Genomic DNA, 22,099 nt, shown 5'->3' on the forward strand with positions numbered 1-22,099 from the left:
ATTTCATATTTTACAGATGAATGGCTCTTCTCTTCCCCAAAAGCGAGAAACAGGCTTCTGCAAACACTTTATCTTTTATGGGCGGATAAAAGATGGTCGTTTGGGCACCCTTATGCACACTATACCCACTAAGTTAATCACTTTCGTTTCACACGGAAATATGCATCTTGGATACAGAATATATTTTATGGGTAAATAGTGAACTATAGAAGCATTCAAATCAACAAGCATATTCTGTATGCAGCTTTTGAGGCTGTTCTTTAGTGTGACATTATAAAAATATCTACATGCCATGTGCTTCTATATATCTAGTAATAATTGTAATAAACAAAACATAGAAACACCATAAAGCTAAGAATAGGGTTTCTATACCATTTTTTCACCAAAGCTGCCACGAAACTAAATCTGGTTCTAGGGAAGGGAGTATACCCCCTAGCCCCATATTCCCCAAAGGGGCTGCTCCACCTGCCATACCTTCTGGTGCCAAATTCCACATGCTTCTTCCAACTCAGAAGTCCCAGAGCATGAGATACGGAGCCTCATCATACCCTTGAATATCCACTTTTAAACTTTAAGACACTCAGCACTCAGTTTTTGAAAGCAGCACTAGATCCCGCTATCCAAACCATTCAATAACAAACCACCAACCCCTAGGTACAGATACAAAGCATACCTCCCTGTCTTATACTTCAGCAAACTCTGCTCATAGATTACCCCCCCCCCCCCCCCACCAACTAACACTGAAAAAACACAAGCTTGCTGAATTATCCAATGAACACTTGAACAACTGCCCTCCTAACTCAGTCTTAACACCATCCCAACAAACATACATCCATCAGAAACCACACTCCCTGGGCATACAGATATCACACTCTCCCATCTATGCTTGGGACATCATCCATCCATACATCACAAACTCAGAACCAAGCATATCCCAAAATCCATCATGCCTACAGTACAATTACCACAACAAAGACCCTGAACACTTACTGCTCAGTTGCCATGTACTTTCCCCACAAAGACACTCACAATACACTACATTTCATTTCTTGTACTCATGCCTGGGGTAATGGCAGGCTTTTTGGCCCCTGCTGGAGCCCCTTTCATATAGAAGGGACTCCTAGGACAGGAAATGTGTGTGTGGTCAAATTGTAAAACAAATTCTCATTACCCTGTCCACTGCACATCTGAGTCTGGTTTCTCTGAACTACTGGTGATCAAGATGCATTACTATGAGTTGGACACTGAAAATGATCTTCAACATGCCTTATCAGTCACTTAGCCAAATATTCTAGCTCTCTTGGTAAAGCAGTAGTATCAGGTCTCTTATCAATTGAATCTTGATTTTTTTTAGTTACAAAAGTCTGCCTGATTCAGGCCATTCATAACACATCACATGTAAGCTTTGATAGTGTCACCAATGTTATCTCTGATCTATTAAGAGGATGCAAATAAACTTTAGTTACAGGTGCAATCCTTTGTCCTCATCCCTCAGGTTTGTACATACATCACTGCCACACTGTACTTTCATTAATTAGCAATTCACTTTTAGTAATTGTGCCTCCACCTCGTTAATAAGCAGAGGATAATTCACAGACCAAGTGGCTGAACCCAAGTCGTCAAAATGCAAGAAAACATTTAGGTTCCCTAGTGTGTGTTTTTTCTTTTTTTAGATCTCCAGTTCTCTGCCCATTTGAACCCTATTCTTTCTACCATTAATCCCCTGTAATCCCTGCTACACAAATACCAAGAATTTTGGGGACACTACATCCTTTCTTTTGTTAAATAAACCATATTCACATGACATCCATCTCAAGTTCAAAGTCTCACTTTTCCAAAGCATAGTTTTTATTCTCTATAAATTTTCACAAAACTATATTCCCAGGTCCACTCCATGCTGGGCATTAAGCTTCAAAAATTGCAGATGCTATGCTTCAACAGTATTTTTGTTCAAAAGTTTATAATGTTTACCTGTCTTTCTGACAGCTGCCGGAATCTTATGCTAAATGACCTTGCACTAATTTCCCATCTCATTATGTGCTTCAGTTGCCCTCTGCCAGTGGTGCCCATTTAGGGTGAGGCACTAAGGTTGAAGAAACAGCACTGGCGGTCACCAATTATGGAGACAGTTTTACCATGGCCACCCTCTTTAGGATATTCCCAGAGGGAATGGGCATCAGAGATATAGATAGATATCATGTGCAGGAGCATCATCAGCTCTGTCAGATTCAGATGGGTTGTTTATCTCAGATAGGAGCATTCTGGTATCCACTAGACAAAGATTGCATAATATGGTGCTGACAAAAAAATGCTTGCTTTGGCAACAAGTATATTATTCTGGTATCTGCAAGGAAAAGATGCAAAACATGTTGCTGCCATCTACATGTTTACTTTGGTGACATGATTGGCCTGGTTTGGGGGTCAATACTATTCTTTTTTCGGGAGGGTTGAGATTTACCATACAACAACCTTGGCGCTACCTCACTAATGCGAGAAATGGCGAATAGTATAGGGGAAAAAAATTATTTTTATTATTTATTTTATTTTGCTTTGTCGCTGTCTCCCGCGTTAGCGAGGTAGCGCAAGGAAACACACGAAAGAATGGCCCAACCCGCCCACATATACATGTATATACATACATGTCCACACACACACAATATACATACGTATACATCTCAATGTACACATATATATACACACACAGACATATACATATATACACATGTACATAATTCATAGTCTGCCTTTATTTGTTCCCATCGCCACTTCGCCACACATGGAATAACAACCCCCTCCCCCCTCACGTGTGCGAGGTAGCGCTAGGAAAAACACCAAAGGCCCCATTCGTTCACACTCAGTCTCTAGCTGTCATGTGATAATGCACCGAAACCACAGCTCCCTTTCCACATCCAGGCCCCACACACTTTGCATGGTTTACCCCAGACGCTTCACGTGCCCTGGTTCAATCCATTGACAGCACGTCGACCCAGGTATACCACATCGTTCCAATTCACTCTATTCCTTGCACGCCTTTCACAATCCTGCATGTTCAGGCCCCAATCACTCAAAATCTTTTTCACTCCATCTTTCCACCTCCAATTTGGTCTCCCACTTCTCCTCATTCCCTCCACCTCTGACACATATATCCTCTTGGTCAATCTTTCCTCACTCATTCTCTCCATGTGACCAAACCATTTCAAAACACCCCCTTCTGCTCTCTCAACCACACTTTTTATTTCCACACATCTCTCTCACCCTTACATTACTTACTCAATCAAACCACCTCACACCACATATTGCCCTCAAACATCTCATTTCCAGCACATCCACCCTCCTGCGCACAACTCTATCCATAGCCCACGTCTCGCAACCATACAACATTGTTGGAACCACTATTCCTTCAAACATACCCATTTTTGCTTTCCCAGATAATGTTCTCAACTTCTAAACATTCTTCAAGGCTTCCAGAATTTTCGCCCCCTCCCCCACCCTATGAAAAAAAATATATATATATGTATATACATGTGTATGTGGGTGGGTTGGGCCATTCTTTCGTCTGTTTCCTTGCGCTACCTCGCTAACGTGGGAGACAGCGACAAAGTATAATAAAATAAATAATATATATATATATTGGGCAAATGATAGTATGACAATTTATTTGTCCTTTCACAATCATCCAAACACTCCTATTTAAGAAAGAGTCCTGATGTTACTCATGACCTGTTTCCACTGGCTTCATCAGCCCAAAGCTGTGTTACTCCCAGGAGCAGGAAAATGTGGACTCCTTTGGAGTGAGTAATTCTTTGATGAGACTGTGCTATCAATGATACAGCCTCACTAAAGGTGACTGTTTACTCTAGGTGTATATATAGAAGTACAATCCTAAGTACAAAAAGTAGGCGGTGGAAGAGATCAAACGAGTCCACAAGAACTTACCCTTCGGAATTTTCGGATGAGGATAGGAATGATTTGGTACCAGAGGCAATGAAATGAGTGCTCAGGTTAAGGACGTGTACAAGTGACAAGAAATTACATGTGTCTCATCTACCTCATGGAGCTGGGAGTGGGATCAACAATGATATAAGATCTTTCTATATCTCTGATGCCCAATCCCTCTGGGAACTCCCATCATGGGGATGGCCACGTCAAAAGATTCTCCACAGATATACAATTAATTCTACATGCCTAGGTTTGTTACATGGTTTCATCTCTATCATAAATGAAGCTTTTTGCATCAAGAGCATGACAGCTTTACCAACTTGAAGGATTTTCTGTTAAACATTTTGTACTCTAATATATGTTTAATGTGGGAGGTACAATGAGCATACTATTTAGTGATTTATGTGTGGCCTCCTCTAATAAAGTCCAGAAAATTCCATATTAGGTATATGCAACTCACAGAATATGATTCCACCAATGAACTGAACCTAAAACTAAACAATCTTTTTATAACAAAGTGTTTCTACTGAATTTATGGGAAAAAACAAAGAGGAATATATCTCACTGGATTTCATTTACCAAAGTATAAGCTTTCACATAATATGAAAAATATATATATTTCACACAAATCTTAACAATGAAATCCTGAATAAGTTAAAAAGAATATGGTTAAGAAATGCGTTTGTCAGGTGTAGGCTTATTTTAACACTAAATTGATATATAGCTAGGGACTTATTCATTTTTTAATTATCTCAGGTTCATGGCATTTGCCTCAATGTGCGACAGCTGTACTAACTTGACAAATTCTTTTGTACTTTGCTATAGGGTCTAGATTATAGGAAGTCTGTAATGTATTTTATCTATCTATACCTCTGATATTCATTCCCTTTGGGAAGTCTCTCAAGGGGGTGGTCATTGCAAGTCTTCACAACTGCTGAACTAAAGTGGCACATCTTAGTTTTTAGTGCCTCACCCTTTACAGACCACCGGCATTGAGCAACTCTAATGCAGTGTTTTCAGAGGTTCCTACTAATGTTCCTACCTACCTCTTCTACTTATGTTCCTACCTACCTCTTCTACTTAATGTGTTTGCCTAGTATTCCTGCCTAATGTAATTAGGGAAGATAGTTGTTATTGCTGCTGCATGTTCAGCAAACATTTTACTCTGATAATTCATAAATTACCTGATACCATTTATTGAAGACTCATAAGTTGGCAAATCTCACTACACCAAACATTATTAATAAGGTCATTGGGAGAAAACAGAAAAAAAGACATCACTTTATCTGATTCTTTTGCCAAAGTATTATTACTTTACACAATATAAACAATATGTACATATCACACATCTTAACCATGTAATTTTACAAAAAAAAACAAACAAACAAACAATGTAAACCCTGACCAAATACATATAAAAATTTTAGCCTTAGCTATCCATCAATTCTAAAAAATGCCATATGAATCTGTTTAAGTACTAACCCTTATATAATAAAGATATTCAATTTATGTAACCCTTATTTAATCAGATACTGAATTTATATACTGTACAATGTCTGACAGTACACACTGTCTAAATCATCTAAACGTTTTATGTCCATCTTTTCTGCAATTAATTCTGTTAATATCTCCTTATCACTGGGAATCAAAATCCCGTTACTGTAAATATCAATTTGGGTGAACTTACACAGAAATATGATTACAAACTCAGAATTTACAATATACGATTGTAATATTATGTATAGCAGCACTGTACTTAACCTACTCATTCCAGCAATTTTTTGAACAGCTTTCTATCCTTTAAATTTATCATAGCACTGCTTTATCAAAATGTTCCTGATAAATAAATATTAATGAGCAAGAGATCTACAATGCTAGACAAATCTTCCCCTTACCTCCATTTTTTCAATAAAGGTAAGGACTTATCTCAAAAAGACTCTGATACTATTGTTAAGACCAAATTGTTTAGTCTCAACCAAGAAATGCAAGGTGTTCATTATAATATGTTAAACAGTTCATATATCAATTTCCATCTTATAAGAAATAAGAAAAAAGTATCTTTTGTCTCTGAAGAGAATGTGTGCCCTGTACCAGCTGATACACTCAGGAAAAGAATGAAATTACTTCATAAAGCCTTGACAGCAGTGGCAGCAGCATGAGCCAAGAGGGCATCTGCAGCCTGACGGGTTTCTAGAGTAAGCCTGGCTTCCAGTAACCAACTTGAGGCTACATGACGAGGTTCCCCACGAAGAAGATTCATGTAGCGGACACTCTGGATAAGATCATCCTTATCCAAACAATACCTGAGGCAGAAAGGATAAAAAAAATTCGCAGTCACAGTAAGCATAACTCATGAATCAAAAACCCATTCCACACAACCTCTATTTCTCCTGAAGCCACACCACTCCTTCCTAATCAGTTGTTCTATACATACCCCTACCCTCACAATAAGCACTATCTAATAATAATTTTGTTTAAAACTACCAACTTTCAAGATGGCTGAAATGATGACAAACCTTTCAACATTGCCAGTGTTTACACCTTTTTTTTTTTTTTTTTTTTTGCTGCCGCTGTCTCCCGCGTTTGCGAGGTAGCGCAAGGAAACAGACGAAAGAAACCCCCATACACATTTATATACATACGTCCACACACGCAAATATACATACCTACACAGCTTTCCATGGTTTACCCCAGACGCTTCACATGCCTTGATTCAATCCACTGACAGCACGTCAACCCCGGTATACCACATTGCTCCAATTCACTCTATTCCTTGCCCTCCTTTCACCCTCCTGCATGTTCAGGCCCCGATCACACAAAATCTTTTTCACTCCATCTTTCCACCTCCAATTTGGTCTCCCTCTTCTCCTCGTTCCCTCCACCTCCTACACATATATCCTCTTGGTCAATCTTTCCTCACTCATTCTCTCCATGTGACCAAACCATTTCAAAACACCTTCTTCTGCTCTCTCAACCACGCTCTTTTTATTTCCACACATCTCTCTTACCCTTACGTTACTTACTCGATCAAACCACCTCACACCACACATTGTCCTCAAACATCTCATTTCCAGCACATCCATCCTCCTGCGCACAACTCTATCCATAGTCCACGCCTCGCAACCATACAACATTGTTGGAACCACTATTCCTTCAAACATACCCATTTTTGCTTTCCGAGATGATGTTCTCGACTTCCACACATTCTTCAAGGCTCCCAGAATTTTCGCCCCCTCCCCCACCCTATGATCCACTTCCGCTTCCATGTTTCCATCCGCTGCCAGATCCACTCCCAGATATCTAAAACACTTCACTTCCTCCAGTTTTTCTCCATTCAAACTCACCTCCCAATTGACTTGACCCTCAACCCTACTGTACCTAATAACCTTGCTCTTATTCACATTTACTCTTAACTTTCTTCTTTCACACACTTTACCAAACTCAGTCACCAGCTTCTGCAGTTTCTCACATGAATCAGCCACCAGCGCTGTATCATCAGCGAACAACAACTGACTCACTTCCCAAGCTCTCTCATCCCCAACAGACTTCATACTTGCCCCTCTTTCCAAAACTCTTGCATTCACCTCCCTAACAACCCCATCCATAAACAAATAAACACAATACTTACTATGCTTATTTTCTCTAAAAAAAATATGACTTAAAAACTTGAATAATATCAACCATACCTGGCTCTTGCTAGGATCTCATATGTGCTGAGTGAATCAACTGCTACCTCTTCATCACGGACTTCAGTTCCAGGTAGGTATTCAAAGGCATTTAAAATCAAGAAACTCTGTACGTAAGAGAGTAGGTATCTGAAAGACAAAAAGTTCAGATGACCCTAAATGTGTTGTAAACTGCACATGCCATCAGATAGCACGTTCATCATGATCTTAACCCTTTTGCTGCTGTATGCTAACATATCTGCTCACACATATATTCTCATTAACAGTGACAATTGGACTTATCCCAAGGCTTCAGAAAAACTTTTCCTGTTACTACAACAAGCAGAAATACCCCCTACATTCTTGAAAAGCATGCCACACCTCTGTATGTGCTAGAATTTGTGAGCAACACTGCACTCAATGTCTGTTTGCAGATGCCAGCTGACCAACTAAACAGTGAAATGTGCTTTGAGAGTGATTCCATTGATTTATTGTGAGTCATACCTAACAGATACATTTAGTATTAAGGTATCTGTTCTCTGATATACTATTATATGTCTAATATTTGTCACTCTTACCTCATTCATTCTCTCCATATGTCCAAACCATTTCAACACAACCTTAGCCAGGTATCCATTTTATCGACCTACCCCAGGAATAGATGAACAGCTGGGTTGACAGTGGACTGACTCCCATAACCACGATTTGAACCTATGTACTCAACCCTGGATGGCCCGTGAATGTGTAACTGTCAGGAATGCTAACCATGACACTGCATTTCAATTTCTCATTAAGAAAAATAGTTAATTTCCGTCAATAATTCACAACAAATTATAATGTAAGAACTAGGGATGATATTCACCATTTGAAGGAAAACAACAAGCAATAATATGATAGTATATATGGGGCATATAAATGTGAAAAATTGAGCTGGTAACCTGTCTCTTAAAAGACACACTTCCTATATATGCAATTAAACAAGCTGCATCTATAACCAAAGATAAAATTACTAATGCATACTTACCTAATCAGAGAACCACCATTATCTCCAATCATGGACACACGTTTACAAATTCGCTCAACCTTTAGAAACCTTTCTCTTAGAGCTTCTTCAGCATACACTCCACGATTAATGGCTTCTCCAGACACTGAATCCAAAACTGCTTTAATGTATGGATTACTCTCCCCTGTAGTGCAGATAAAATAAACTTAAGTACCTACATCATCTATATTCTACAGGATAAACAAGATTAGATAGTATGCACACTTCTATCTACTTGATAGAACAAAAACTGAAGAGAGAAAATGGAAAATTACAAAATGGTAAAATATACCTTTCTTTCAAATTTCCAGTTTGTAAATTCAGTTGGTGAATAATACAAACAATATCCATATATATCCCTAAGGATAAGGGAGAAAGAATACTCCCCACGTATTCCCTGTGTGTAGTAGAAGGAGACTAAAAGGGGAGGGAGCAGAGGGCTGGAAATCCTCCCCTCTCGTATTTTGATTTTCCAAAAGAGGAACAAAGAAGGGGGCCAAGTGAGGATATTCCCTTAAAGGCTCAGTCCTCTGTTCTTAATGCTACCTCGCTAATGCAGGAAATGGCAAAAAGTATGAAAAAAAATTATATATATATATATATATATATATATATATATATATATATATATATATATATATATATATATATATATATATATTTTCTTTTTTCTTTCATTATATATTCTTTCTTTCTCCTGAACAAGGTCATCATTTCCAGCATGAGAAAAACAGAGCTAGGAAATGGCCTCTCACTCACATCCACTCTCTAGTTGTCTTGTATAATGCACAAATAACATGAGTCCCCATCCACATCAGGCCCCAGTTATAAATTTTTTAGTGTAGCTACAATAAATCATAAATTATAAACTGTTGCAACTCATCTGACACTTTGGCCTTACTCTGCATTCTTAAGCTGTGTTGAAATATACACAAGTTTTACACACTATTAGAGGAAAAGTAAAGGACAAAATACACTTCCAAAGTCATTTCTTTTTTGCTAGATGAATATCTACGAAACTGTAATACATTTTTCAAAGAACTTGAAAAACGTAAATTTTGAGGGTGTGAAATGAAACCTTACATAGTTTGGGGTTAAATATCATCTTAATTGCATGCTAAAAAAGCATGGTAAGTTGGTCTCAGGATAAGTGTTTCACTTATATTCTACACTTAAAATATATCAAAAATTTTGCTCAGGAATGCAATCCCCTTTTGTATAGTGGGTATCAAGAGCCTGATTTCAGATGAATTAAACTGCTACAGGATTTCCAGGAACATGCCCTATTGTAAATCAGGAACTCCTAGTATGAGCGTGGTTCTTATTTTTGAAAAAGGTTGTCAACTGCAATGTAATAAATTTCTATGTGGAAATTAGTGAAAAGTTGTTTCTGAAGTCACGTACATGAAAGCGCTGATCATTACATCATAAATAATGTTAATATCAGAAGGGTATGGACATTTCCCATTCACTCTAAACTCACCTGCTGCTACTTTGATTGCTGCAATTTGTTCATTCAGTGGTTTAAGCTGCTCCTCCCATGATTTAGAATCATCAGCTCCAAGTCTGTGATGCATAAGGCAAAATCAGTCATGATATCAAAAATGGAGAATGAGGAAAATCTACTTTAGGCAGATCTCTATGAGCATCTAAGACAGTAAATACTCAATGGATGGTAAAACAGCATTTTACCCCGAAATGAGGAGTATCCATGAAAATTCATTCCATCAATTATTACAAAATATATGAGGCTGGTAGATGCTCATTTAATGAGGCCATAGACCATTTAGCAACCTGCCAGGCTTAAAGCATCATGGCATGGAGATGCTTACAATAATGCCAGGTCATTAACCTCTCTCATATGTTGATGAACTACTAGTGCTTCAGGGTTAGCACTATCTGAAATTGAGAAGTTGGTTTTCGATTTCACCAGTCACACAGGCCAGATTCTACTCCTGTTTCCAGTTGTATGAACTTGGCATACATTCTAAGGTACAAGAAAAGGCAAGGCTCAAACCTTCAACCTTAAACTTAGAAATTAAGGATTCCAACCATTCAGCTATCATGTTATCCTTGGTGATCATTTCAATCTAAAACCTTTTTGAACTTTTTACTTGAACAACTGACAGACACACAGCCTCTTAAGAGTTAAAATATTGATGAAATTTGAGACTATGAATAACGATAAATCATATAAGACAAGTATGCCATCTGTCTGGGAAGCAACCACCTTAATTAACTGCTATATATAAATCATCCTCGATAAAAACTTTTCACTGCTTCTAACAACTTGCCTCCCACACCATATATTCTTAATACCTTCCACAGAGCATCTCTATCAACTCTATCATATGCCTTCTCCAGATCCATAAATGCTACATACAAATCCATTTGCTTTTCTAAGTATTTCTCACATACATTCTTCAAAGCAAACACCTGATCCACACATCCTCTACCACTTCTAAAACCACACTGCTCTTCCCCAATTTGATGCTCTGTACATGCCTTCACCCTCTCAATCAATAGGAAGAGAGGAAAGTGATTGGTTCTCAGTGAATGTAGGTTTGCGGCAGGGGTGTGTGATGTCTCCATGGTTGTTTAATTTGTTTATGGATGGGGTTGTTAGGGAGGTAAATGCAAGAGTCTTGGAAAGAGGGGCAAGTATGAAGTCTGTTGGGGATGAGAGAGCTTGGGAAGTGAGTCAGTTGTTGTTCGCTGATGATACAGCGCTGGTGGCGGATTCATGTGAGAAACTGCAGAAGCTGGTGACGGAGTTTGGTAAAGTGTGTGGAAGAAGAAAGTTAAGAGTAAATGTGAATAAGAGCAAGGTTATTAGGTACAGTAGGGTTGAGGGTCAAGTCAATTGGGAGGTGAGTTTGAATGGAGAAAAACTGGAGGAAGTGAAGTGTTTTAGATATCTGGGAGTGGATCTGTCAGCGGATGGAACCATGGAAGCGGAAGTGGATCATAGGGTGGGGGAGGGGGCGAAAATTTTGGGAGCCTTGAAAAATGTGTGGAAGTCGAGAACATTATCCCGGAAAGCAAAAATGGGTATGTTTGAAGGAATAGTGGTTCCAACAATGTTGTATGGTTGCGAGGCGTGGGCTATGGATAGAGTTGTGCGCAGGAGGATGGATGTGCTGGAAATGAGATGTTTGAGGACAATGTGTGGTGTGAGGTGGTTTGATCGAGTAAGTAACGTAAGGGTAAGAGAGATGTGTGGAAATAAAAAGAGCGTGGTTGAGAGAGCAGAAGAGGGTGTTTTGAAATGGTTTGGGCACATGGAGAGAATGAGTGAGGAAAGATTGACCAAGAGGATATATGTGTCGGAGATGGAGGGAACGAGGAGAAGAGGGAGACCAAATTGGAGGTGGAAAGACGGAGTGAAAAGGATTTTGTGTGATCGGGGCCTGAACATGCAGGAGGGTGAAAGGAGGGCAAGGAATAGAGTGAATTGGAGCGATGTGGTATACAGGGGTTGACGTGCTGTCAGTGGATTGAATCAAGGCATGTGAAGCGTCCGGGGTAAACCATGGAAAGCTGTGTAGGTATGTATATTTGCGTGTGTGGACGTGTGTATGTACTTGTGTATGGGGGGGGTTGGGCCATTTCTTTCGTCTGTTTCCTTGCGCTACCTCGCAAACGCGGGAGACAGCGACAAAGTATAAAAAAGAAAAAAAAAAAAAAAAATATAAATCATATTGGATACAAATAACAAAAATTGGGACCTCAAATTCTGAAATCAGACCTTACCTTAGAGCACTCCTTAAACTTTCACACGCCAGCCAGAGTTCACGAGCAGCATAAGCAGCTCTATCAGCATCTGCTCGCTCTCTCAATGCATTCTGAAATTTTTCAAAAAAGGCAGTATGTATTAGAATCACTGAAGCTTTATACATGCCCGCATAAACTCTGACAAAGTAATGATTTACTGGCCATTGAATATCTTTAAATAAAAGTAAAAGAGCTGTAAGAATATCTTAAGTAAGACTAATTAACGAACATTCTTCATACAATACTCTGCTTTTAATGCAATACATAGTACACAATGTACAAATACAATAAGATCTACAAGTCAAGCTAACAGACCACCTGGCTTTGCTAGTCCTTAAAGGCCCTACCTCACATGATGTATAAAGTCAGTACTTTCTTTACCACACTCCCAATATAGCACAACTTAATGATCTGCTATACATCCCTAAACCTTAAAATCTCCACATTTTTTTTTTTCATTTTTGCTTTTCTAAATCCTTAATTGCTTCACTAATAATAAAAAAAGCCTAAGTTCATACATGGAGAAAAAGCACAGGGCATCTACTGTCTTCTGGAAATGTAAGAAACATGATAACAGAGATGTCGATGTTGCACAGTACCTTAAGGGTATCAGGTAGGTACTTCTTACAATTTAAGATATTTTGCACAGGAAAGACTGAACACATAAGTTAATTTAAGGCATTAGTTTGGCAATATGCAACTGCACAGCATACACTACCAACTCATGGGATTTCATTTTTGTTGTTACAGGAATTCTTTTACTCTAATGTAAAAATGAGAGCTACAATTTGCACATCTATAAGCAAATGTAGTAAATGTAGAATCAAACATTATTATCTTTGGCAAACCAAAACCCCATTTACCCCTCAACAGACACATCTTTAAACATCACTTTCTTTTTTGTCATTATTTCTTCATTACAGTACTAAAACCCCTTGACAAGAACCCTCCATCATTTATCTAGTCACTCCACATTCTATGTCTCTCCAAATGCAAATACCATGCTTCAATTTGATTCTACATTACATATTCTAATCGTGCACATTTCATACCTTGACACCATCCATATTTCCCTGAATCTTAGAAAGAGATGCTAAATACTTGTCCTTCTCTGACTGAACCTTGTCTTGAAGGAGATTTGTCCACCTGAAATAACAGTATTTTATGCAAATGTTATGAAGAAGAATCTAATGGTAACACTTTCTCATTACCTTTTAGTATTTTCCTGAACAAGGCAATTACCTTTTCATTTCAACAAATGTGATTAACAACACTAATATCAAATAATTACTATACTACACAACTACTGAATACAGGCAATTTCACAATCATGAATCAATCACACAAAGAAGAAACTAACTCAGCAATCAAATGTGCACATCTTAAAACTGTTACTTCCAATGGGTTTCAGATCAGTACCTCTTAGTTTTCGTAACAACTAATGCCCTGGTGAGAAGTTGGAAACATAAAATAAATCCATAACAAACAACAGCACTTTTCACCTTATGGATGGTTCAAATGGACTCAATGCAAGGCTTAAAACTCACAGCAAACAGAAAGTGGTTTTCCCAATAGCTATGGTGATATATTTACCTTGGCTGTGACACACCTGATGGATGAATGACTAAATGTGGGATGGAAAAGCTGATTTTTTATTTTGAAATTAAGAATTTTCATTGATTAAGCATTGAACACTCAACTGCTAGATGGGTGGAGCAATTACATCAGTTGTTGGTTGGATTTACATTTCTATTTACGGTCTGTTTTGTTCCAATAAGTTAACAAAGCTGCAATCTACTTATAAGAGGGCCCATATCATCATGCCCTCTATAAATCCAGGAATACAGATTCACTCTAAGCTGCAAAGTTCTGCTTTAAAGTTGCTAAAACAGTGAAGCTGTAACTTTCAAAACTGAAGTGTATGCCAAGTGACTTACTGTACTTTGCAATGCAGTGTAAACATAATATTGGTAGCACTCTGCACTCGAGCAATACTTAATTACTGGATGACTTCTTAGATCGTACTTAAAATAAGGGGAGAAGAGTTACAGGGATAGACTAGAGGCTGTGAATTTGAATTAATAGTTTTTGAGAAATATATTTGTCATGAAAGAATTCTAACAACATAAAATTGAATTTTAACACAAAAAATTCCACTCCATCACTAATCTAAAGCCAGTCAAAAATAACATGTGTCAAAGACTTCCTGTTACCAAACTTCACCTGCATGAAGTTACATTACAAGTGGAAAGTCATCTTTGGTGAGACTGCATCACTGAGAGCACAATCTTATCACAGAACTTCTCACTCCAAAGTAGTCCACCGTCTCCCTCCTGCTGGGAGTAGTGCAGCCTTGGAGCTGCAGGAGCTCCAGCAAGGAGGTCCTCAGTAAAATCAGGACCCTTTCTTAGAAAGAGTCCTGGGACATTTATAAATAGATAAATGAAAAGGGAGCTGTGGTTTCCGTGCATTATTACATGACAGCTAGAGACTGAGTGTGAACGAATGTGGCCTTTGTTGTCTTTTCCTAGCGCTACCGCGTGCACATGAGGGGGGAGGGGGTTGTCATTTCATGTGTGGTGGGGTGGCGATGGGAATGAATAAAGGCAGACAGTATGAACTATGTACGTATGTATATATGTATATGTCTGTGTGTGTATATATATGTATACGTTGAGATGTATAGGTATGTATATTTGCGTGTGTGGACGTGTATGTATATACATGTGTATGTGGATGGGTTGGGCCATTCTTTCGTCTGTTTCCTTGCGCTACCTCGCTAACGTGGGAGACAGCGACAAAGCAAATAGAATATAGATATAAAATTTTCATTTATGTTTGAAGCTCCAGTCGTGGACAAAAAATAGAGGTTAAGGAAAGGTAAAAATAAGAGACATAAAAGCATTTAGAAATTTTAGATGCAGGTAAAACCTGTCTTCTAAAAAATGCCAGGTCATAATATTGGGAAAGATATGAGAGGGTAGAGAGTTCTAAAGCTTTGAGATTATTACTTAGCCTCTAATTCTTTCTCTTGTACATGTAAAACATCAGCCAAGTGGTCACTGTGGGCAGCTGCTTGGCGCTTCAGCTGGGTCCTGAGTTCTACTTCCAATTCTTCACGAAGCTGTGCCATTTTGCGTCTGATGAAGTAAATAAAAGTATTCAATGGACTAAGGTAAGTGAAACCTTTCATTATCAATTTAGTCACAGGGTTCTGCTGAAGCAAGACCACAGAAGTGTACATGTCAAATGAAGTAAAACTCCTTATATATAACTTATATCATTAACTGTCAACATATCATATACTACCCTCAGGCACTTAATTTCCAAATGTTATTAAAGTTTATGCCATTCACTATGTAACAAGGGTATGATGTACAAGTTAAAAAACATATAACAAATGGTACAGTAAAAGCTTTACTATCCAGCATTTCACTAACAAGAAAGCTCTTGAATACAGAATTTTCAACATTCCCAACACAAATGCATTTTAGTAAATAGCATCTTTACAATTCTATATGGCATACTTCCACATACTCTCACTGTTTGCTGAAATGTTCTACTGAATCAGACACTGAAAAAGCTGTTGCTAATTAAGAAAGTTAAAACCTTGAGTAGCTAACAAAATATGTACTTTATTCTTACTAGGTCTGACAAATGTCTGATAATAAATCTTTTCCTAATCATATCCATTGTGCAATACGTTATTAATCTTAAATCACTTCTTCATTGTTTCTACATTGGTTACAACTTAAACAAGGTGTGTTTAGGAATCCTACACAGTGGAGTGCTATTCCAAAATTTTGGTTTTAATGGGTACAGGAATGGTAAAAATAAGAGCTGTACAGCATGAAAACATGCATAACAAATGGGAATTAGGATAAAGTCAACAGAGAGAGTCTTAAATGTCAATGCTATAGACCAAAGTCATAGCTAAGCTCTTCATGAATGACAAAAATATTCTAAAACTATAAATACCAGCTTTAGAAACCCCCCACAGAATATCAAATTTTTTCTGCAAACCTGATAATCCATAAAAGGCTAATAGTATGCATCTAAAATCTTCTAGTAATAACCAGAAGAAAAAAAAAAAAAATAATAATACTCACTTGTAATCTACTTCCAACTGCTGTTTTTGTCTGTCTAATTCAGCTATAATCTTTGCTTCCAGTAGTTTTGTGTCCTCCTCACGCTGCTTAGTTAAAGCTTCTTTGAACCGTTCATGCTCTAAAGTCTGACGAGGTATGAACATATTTATAATAATTACATAAATCTAAGACAATAAGTAATGCAGTTTCATCATCATAATGTGGAAGGGACAATTGAAGCTACAAACCATCTCAGTCTATTTCAAAAATTTCTAAAACATACCAAAAGTCTGTATCCAAAAATAAATTTCACCAATTAATAAGTTTTTCTCAAAATATAAAATTTCTAAAATTTTCCAAAAACAGAAAAAGCCATGCCCACTCTCCTAGTTTTGTTCACACTCACCTTGTGTCACTTCACCTTATCTCTTTTGGTATCTCCATGCATAAACCTCTTTGCCAAACTCACTCACTTCAAACATCCTCTTTCCAAGCATATCATTTGGTAGGCAGCCAATGACCAGGGAGGTATATTACCAGCACTACCTGCCTAGGTATCAGGAGGGTTGGTGACGATTGCGTAGAGAGCCAGCACTTCAGTGGTTGTCAAGTTGCACTTGTCTGACCCAGGTACCAGTTTTATCTTTCTGCCTTACCAACACATGGACTACTGGCACTCTGTCCACAAACATACAATCTCTACTTGTCACACTTAACACATTATGCAGCTCATTCTTCATAACTCTAGATTTTTCTGTAGAGTGCCATGTACTAGCCCTGCCTTTTGGGAAAATGGGAAGAGCACCAGACAGAAGTGATATGTAAGAACATTTGGTAGGAGCCTCCGCAAACACTGCACTGGACTTGCCCTCTGCCAGTGGCCTGTTAAGGGTGAGGCACTAAAGGCTAAGTGGCACTGGAGTTTACAAGCTATGGAGACTCCATTGCAGTGGCCATCCCACGAGGAAGTTCCAGAAAGGAACAGGCATCAGAGATAAAGATAAACAAATAAATTCATTTCCAACACAATCATCATCAACTGTACATTTACACTTAGAGTACACATCTGACACCCATACACCACCATTAATACTACTATCCCATCAAACATTGCCATCTTAACCCTCAAAAAATAGGACTTCTCTTTCCAAACACTCCTCAATATGCCCATAACCTTAGCCCCCCTCATCCACCCCATGGCTTACTTCAGCTTCCATAGTTCCACAAGAGACTGTGGACCTGCTTCTCTCTCTCCAATACCCTTGCATCACCTCCAGCACCACCCCAACAATAGACAATTTATACAGCCATGGTGTTATATTCCAAACACCTTCCACAAAGCATTTCTGTCGACTCTATGACATGTATACACTTTCTCCACACATAAACTCCACAAACTAATCTTTTTGTTTCTGTAAGTGTTTCTCACAAACATTCTTCTAAGCAAATACCTAACCTACACATCCTCCACCACTACTGAATCCACACTTCTTCCCTAATCTGAAACTGTGCATGCTACACCCTATTAGTCACCCACTCTCCCTTACAATTTACCAGGTGTACTCATGAAACTTATACCTCTGTTATATGAACAATCACTTTTGATCCCCTTGCCTTTATACAAAAACACTATACAGGCATTCTGACAATCCTCAGGAACCTTACCATAAGCCATACATACATTCAAAATCCTAACTAAACAATCAACAACACATTCCCCCCCTTTCTTGAGAAATTAAGCTGCCTTACCACACTTTATCTTAAGTATGGCATTTCACTTCCTCATCATTTTGTAAAAAATCACTTACTACAACTCACTTCACATACTTCCCAGACCTAAACATCCTACATCCAGTATCCTACAATTACACATATTTAGCAGTCTTTCCAATTGCTCAATCCATCTCCACTTCAACTCATCTCTAGCTATTATCATTTCCGAACTTACCCTCCCACACTAATATTCCCATTTGTTTTCTTGTTGTAATCAAACTAAATTTGCATAATTTTCATTTAAATTTTGTTCCATTTAATCTGATCAAAATGAAAGCTCCAATCATTTAATTCACAAATGTAATCTGTACCATATTTTCACTATGGAGTTGCAGGTACCTCCATAATGCTCTGATCTAATTGTTTTCTCTACTCCAATGTCTGTGAAGAGTGCCACATCTTTAGTAAAGATATAGTCAAGTGTATTCTTCTCTCTTCCTAGCATGGACTTTTACTTGCAATAAGGTCACTATCTCACAGTTTCTTTATTCTCTTCAACTGTTCCTCTTAATCTGCTTCTCTATTACTATTTTACATTCTCAATCTATTTATCCACCTATATATCTGATGCCTGTTTCCACATGGAACTCCCTCAAGGGGGTGGCCATGGCAATAGTTTCTATGACCAATGAACTCCAGTGCTGCTTCTTAGCCTTTAGTGCCTCATCCTTAACAGGCCACTAGCAGAGGGCAAACCTAACACAGCATTTGCTGAGGCTCCTACCAAATGTTCCTACTAACTACTACTACTACCTAATGTTCCTACCAATAACCTCTACCTAATGTTTCTACCTAATGCTCCTGCCTAAATGTTCCTACCTATTACTTCTATCTACTGCTCCTATCATTTTATCAAAAGGCAGGGAAAGTGTATAGTTCTCACTGCAGGAAAATCTAGGGTTACGAAGAATGAGCTGTGTGAGTTAAGTGTTGTCAAGTGCTATGATGACAAGTAGAGATCATACCCAAAAGGGTAGTAATAGTAATATCTCCCTCATCATTACATCCATAATCAGTTCGACATTCATTTCATTTCATCTTTCTTTTTCTTTTATACTTTGTCGCTGTCTCCCGCAATTGCGAGGTAGCGCAAGGAAACAGACGAAAGAAATGGCCCAACCCCCCCCCCCATACACATGTATATACATATGTCCACACACGCAAATATACATACCTACACAGCTTTCCATGGTTTACCCCAAACGCTTCACATGCCTTGATTCAATCCACTGACAGCACGTCAGCCCCGGTATACCACATCGCTCCAATTCACTCTATTCCTTGCCCTCCTTTCACCCTCCTGCATGTTCAGGCCCCGATCACACAAAATCTTTTTCACTCCATCTTTCCACCTCCAATTTGGTCTCCCTCTTCTCCTTGTTCCCTCCACCTCCGACACATATATCCTCTTGGTCAATCTTTCCTCACTCATCCTCTCCATGTGCCCAAACCACTTCAAAACACCCTCTTCTGCTCTCTCAACCACACACTTTTTATTTCCACACATCTCTCCTACCCTTACGTTACTCACTCGATCAAACCACCTCACACCACACATTGTCCTCAAACATCTCATTTCCAGCACATCCATCCTCCTGCGCACAACTCTATCCATAGCCCACGCCTCGCAACCATACAACATTGTTGGAACCACTATTCCTTCAAACATACCCATTTTTGCTTTCCGAGATAATGTTCTCGACTTCCACAGATTCTTCAAGGCCCCCAGAATTTTCGCCCCCTCCCCCACCCTATGATCCTCTTCCGCTTCCATGGTTCCATCCGCTGCCAGATCCACTCCCAGATATCTAAAACACTTCACTTCCTCCAGTTTTTCTCCATTCAAACTCACCTCCCAATTGACTTGACCCTCAACCCTACTGTACCTAATAACCTTGCTCTTATTCACATTTACTCTTAACTTTCTTCTTCACACACTTTACCAAACTCAGTCACCAGCTTCTGCAGTTTCACAAATGAATCAGCCACCAGCGCTGTGTCATCAGCGAACAACAACTGACTCACTTCCCAAGCTCTCTCATCCCCAACAGACTTCATACTTGCCCCTCTTTCCAAAACTCTTGCATTTACCTCCCTAACAACCCCATCCATAAACAAATTAAACAACCATGGAGACATCACACACCCCTGCCGCAAACCTTTTCATTTCATAAAGTGAAAATTAAGGTATCCAAGGAGTACCTATATGTACCAGCAATGGAATTTTGCCATTAGGATAGTCTACCATGTAGCACACAGGTTTGCATGTACACATGCACGCACACAAAAGAAAAATAAAAGCTGGCAAAGCAATTGCATATCTGAACATCAGAGTTCTTGGAGTTTACATATTTCATGGGGATCCCAGTAAGAACTTGAGGCACTAATATTGTATAACAATCTGAAAGATCTTGATTCATTTGGTGCAGCAGAATGCATACAAACAACAGACAACTTGAAGATCAGAGTTTCACCCTAAACACCAAGCTATGCAGGCAATGCTGCTCCATGAGCAAAGCTCATGACAAGTCACCAATCATGTGAATGCATGTTAATTCCTTCTTGCCTAGGATGTTGCCAAGCTAATGAGAAAAAAAAAAAATCAAGTACATGAAGTAGGTAATGAACTAACATCAGTCACTTTACTTCTTGACAAAGGAAGAATTTGGTTCAAGTTTGCAAGCATGGATGTAATGATGACATACATTATCAAGGCAATTTCATATATCTATGGATAAAACTAATTCAGATAATGCTCATACCCACCTCAAAATTAGCCTGGTATAGATGTGAAGAAAAACAACGATAATTAAAAAACAGTAGGAAAGTGACAAGTTAATGTCGCATAAAAATTCAGAGGTTAACTTCATAAGCAAACAGTAATCCAGAGAAAAGTTAAAACTGAAGCTGGATCTAGAAATTAGTCAATAATACTGATGTGCCTTAACAAAAGGACCAAACCTCATGTAAAACTGGGTATATCCCATGTTCTCACTTTCTTATTCTAGACAATGAATTCAGAGTTTAAGATAACATTTGCTGTTTAGCTGGTACAAAACTGTAAAATTCATAATAATGAGTAAAATACTGAAAACAAGCACCATACAAAATGAATTTTACATCAATGCTGTGGTGGTCTCAGGAGGCAAATCAACTGCTATTTGCAGATGACATGGCTCTGCTGACAGACTCTTTTAAAAAACTCCAGAAGCTGGTGACAGTTTGGCAGTGTGGGAAAGGAGAAAAGTGAATTAACATGAAACAAGAGTAACATGAGGTGCAGCAGGAGGCAGGACAGGGTGGTTTGAGTGTAAGTTTATATGAGAAGAACCTGGAGAAAGTGCAGCATTTAATGTTAATGGGAGAAATGTGGCAGTGGATGGAACCATATAGGCTGAGGGATGTAATGCAGTACAAGAAAAGGGTGAGGTCCTGGGTGCATTGAGGAGCACGTGGAAAGAGAGGGCAATGTCTATCATGGCAAAGATGAATACAACAGTCCTAGAAATGTTGTACAGGTGTGAGTCTTGAGCTCTGAATGCAAAGGAATGGTAATTATTGCATGTGCTGGAAATGAAATGCTTGAGAATGAAATGTGGTGAGAGATGGACTGATCATGTAAGGAGGTGTGGAAGTAGGAGCAGTAAGATTGAGAATGCCAAAGAGGGTGTGTTGAAATGGTTTGGGCATATGGAGAGGGTAAGTAAAGAAAATATATAGGTTAGTAGTGGAAGCAGCAAGGGGTAGAAGGAGATTGAGATGATGAAGAAATGGAGTGAAGGTTTTGGAGTATTGAAGCATTAGCATCCATGAGGGTA

General features: G+C 38.6%; 1 protein-coding gene across 1 annotated transcript in view; it reads right to left on the reverse strand.

The window, feature by feature from the left end:
- Positions 1–5,220: 5,220 nt before the first annotated feature.
- The window catches only part of Mitofilin (inner membrane mitochondrial protein mitofilin), a 33,644-nt gene continuing 16,765 nt past the window's right edge, over positions 5,221–22,099 (reverse strand). The window contains exons 9-16 of the mRNA XM_071693872.1: positions 16,530–16,654; positions 15,432–15,560; positions 13,473–13,566; positions 12,400–12,491; positions 10,130–10,212; positions 8,629–8,791; positions 7,626–7,754; positions 5,221–6,242 (exon numbers count right to left, since the gene is read on the reverse strand). Coding sequence (XP_071549973.1) covers positions 6,065–6,242; positions 7,626–7,754; positions 8,629–8,791; positions 10,130–10,212; positions 12,400–12,491; positions 13,473–13,566; positions 15,432–15,560; positions 16,530–16,654 — 993 coding nt within the window. The 3' untranslated portion in view covers positions 5,221–6,064. The remainder of the gene's footprint in view (positions 6,243–7,625; positions 7,755–8,628; positions 8,792–10,129; positions 10,213–12,399; positions 12,492–13,472; positions 13,567–15,431; positions 15,561–16,529; positions 16,655–22,099) is intronic.

This window comes from Panulirus ornatus, chromosome 56, assembly GCF_036320965.1.
Source record: "Panulirus ornatus isolate Po-2019 chromosome 56, ASM3632096v1, whole genome shotgun sequence".
NCBI lineage: Eukaryota > Metazoa > Arthropoda > Malacostraca > Decapoda > Palinuridae > Panulirus > Panulirus ornatus.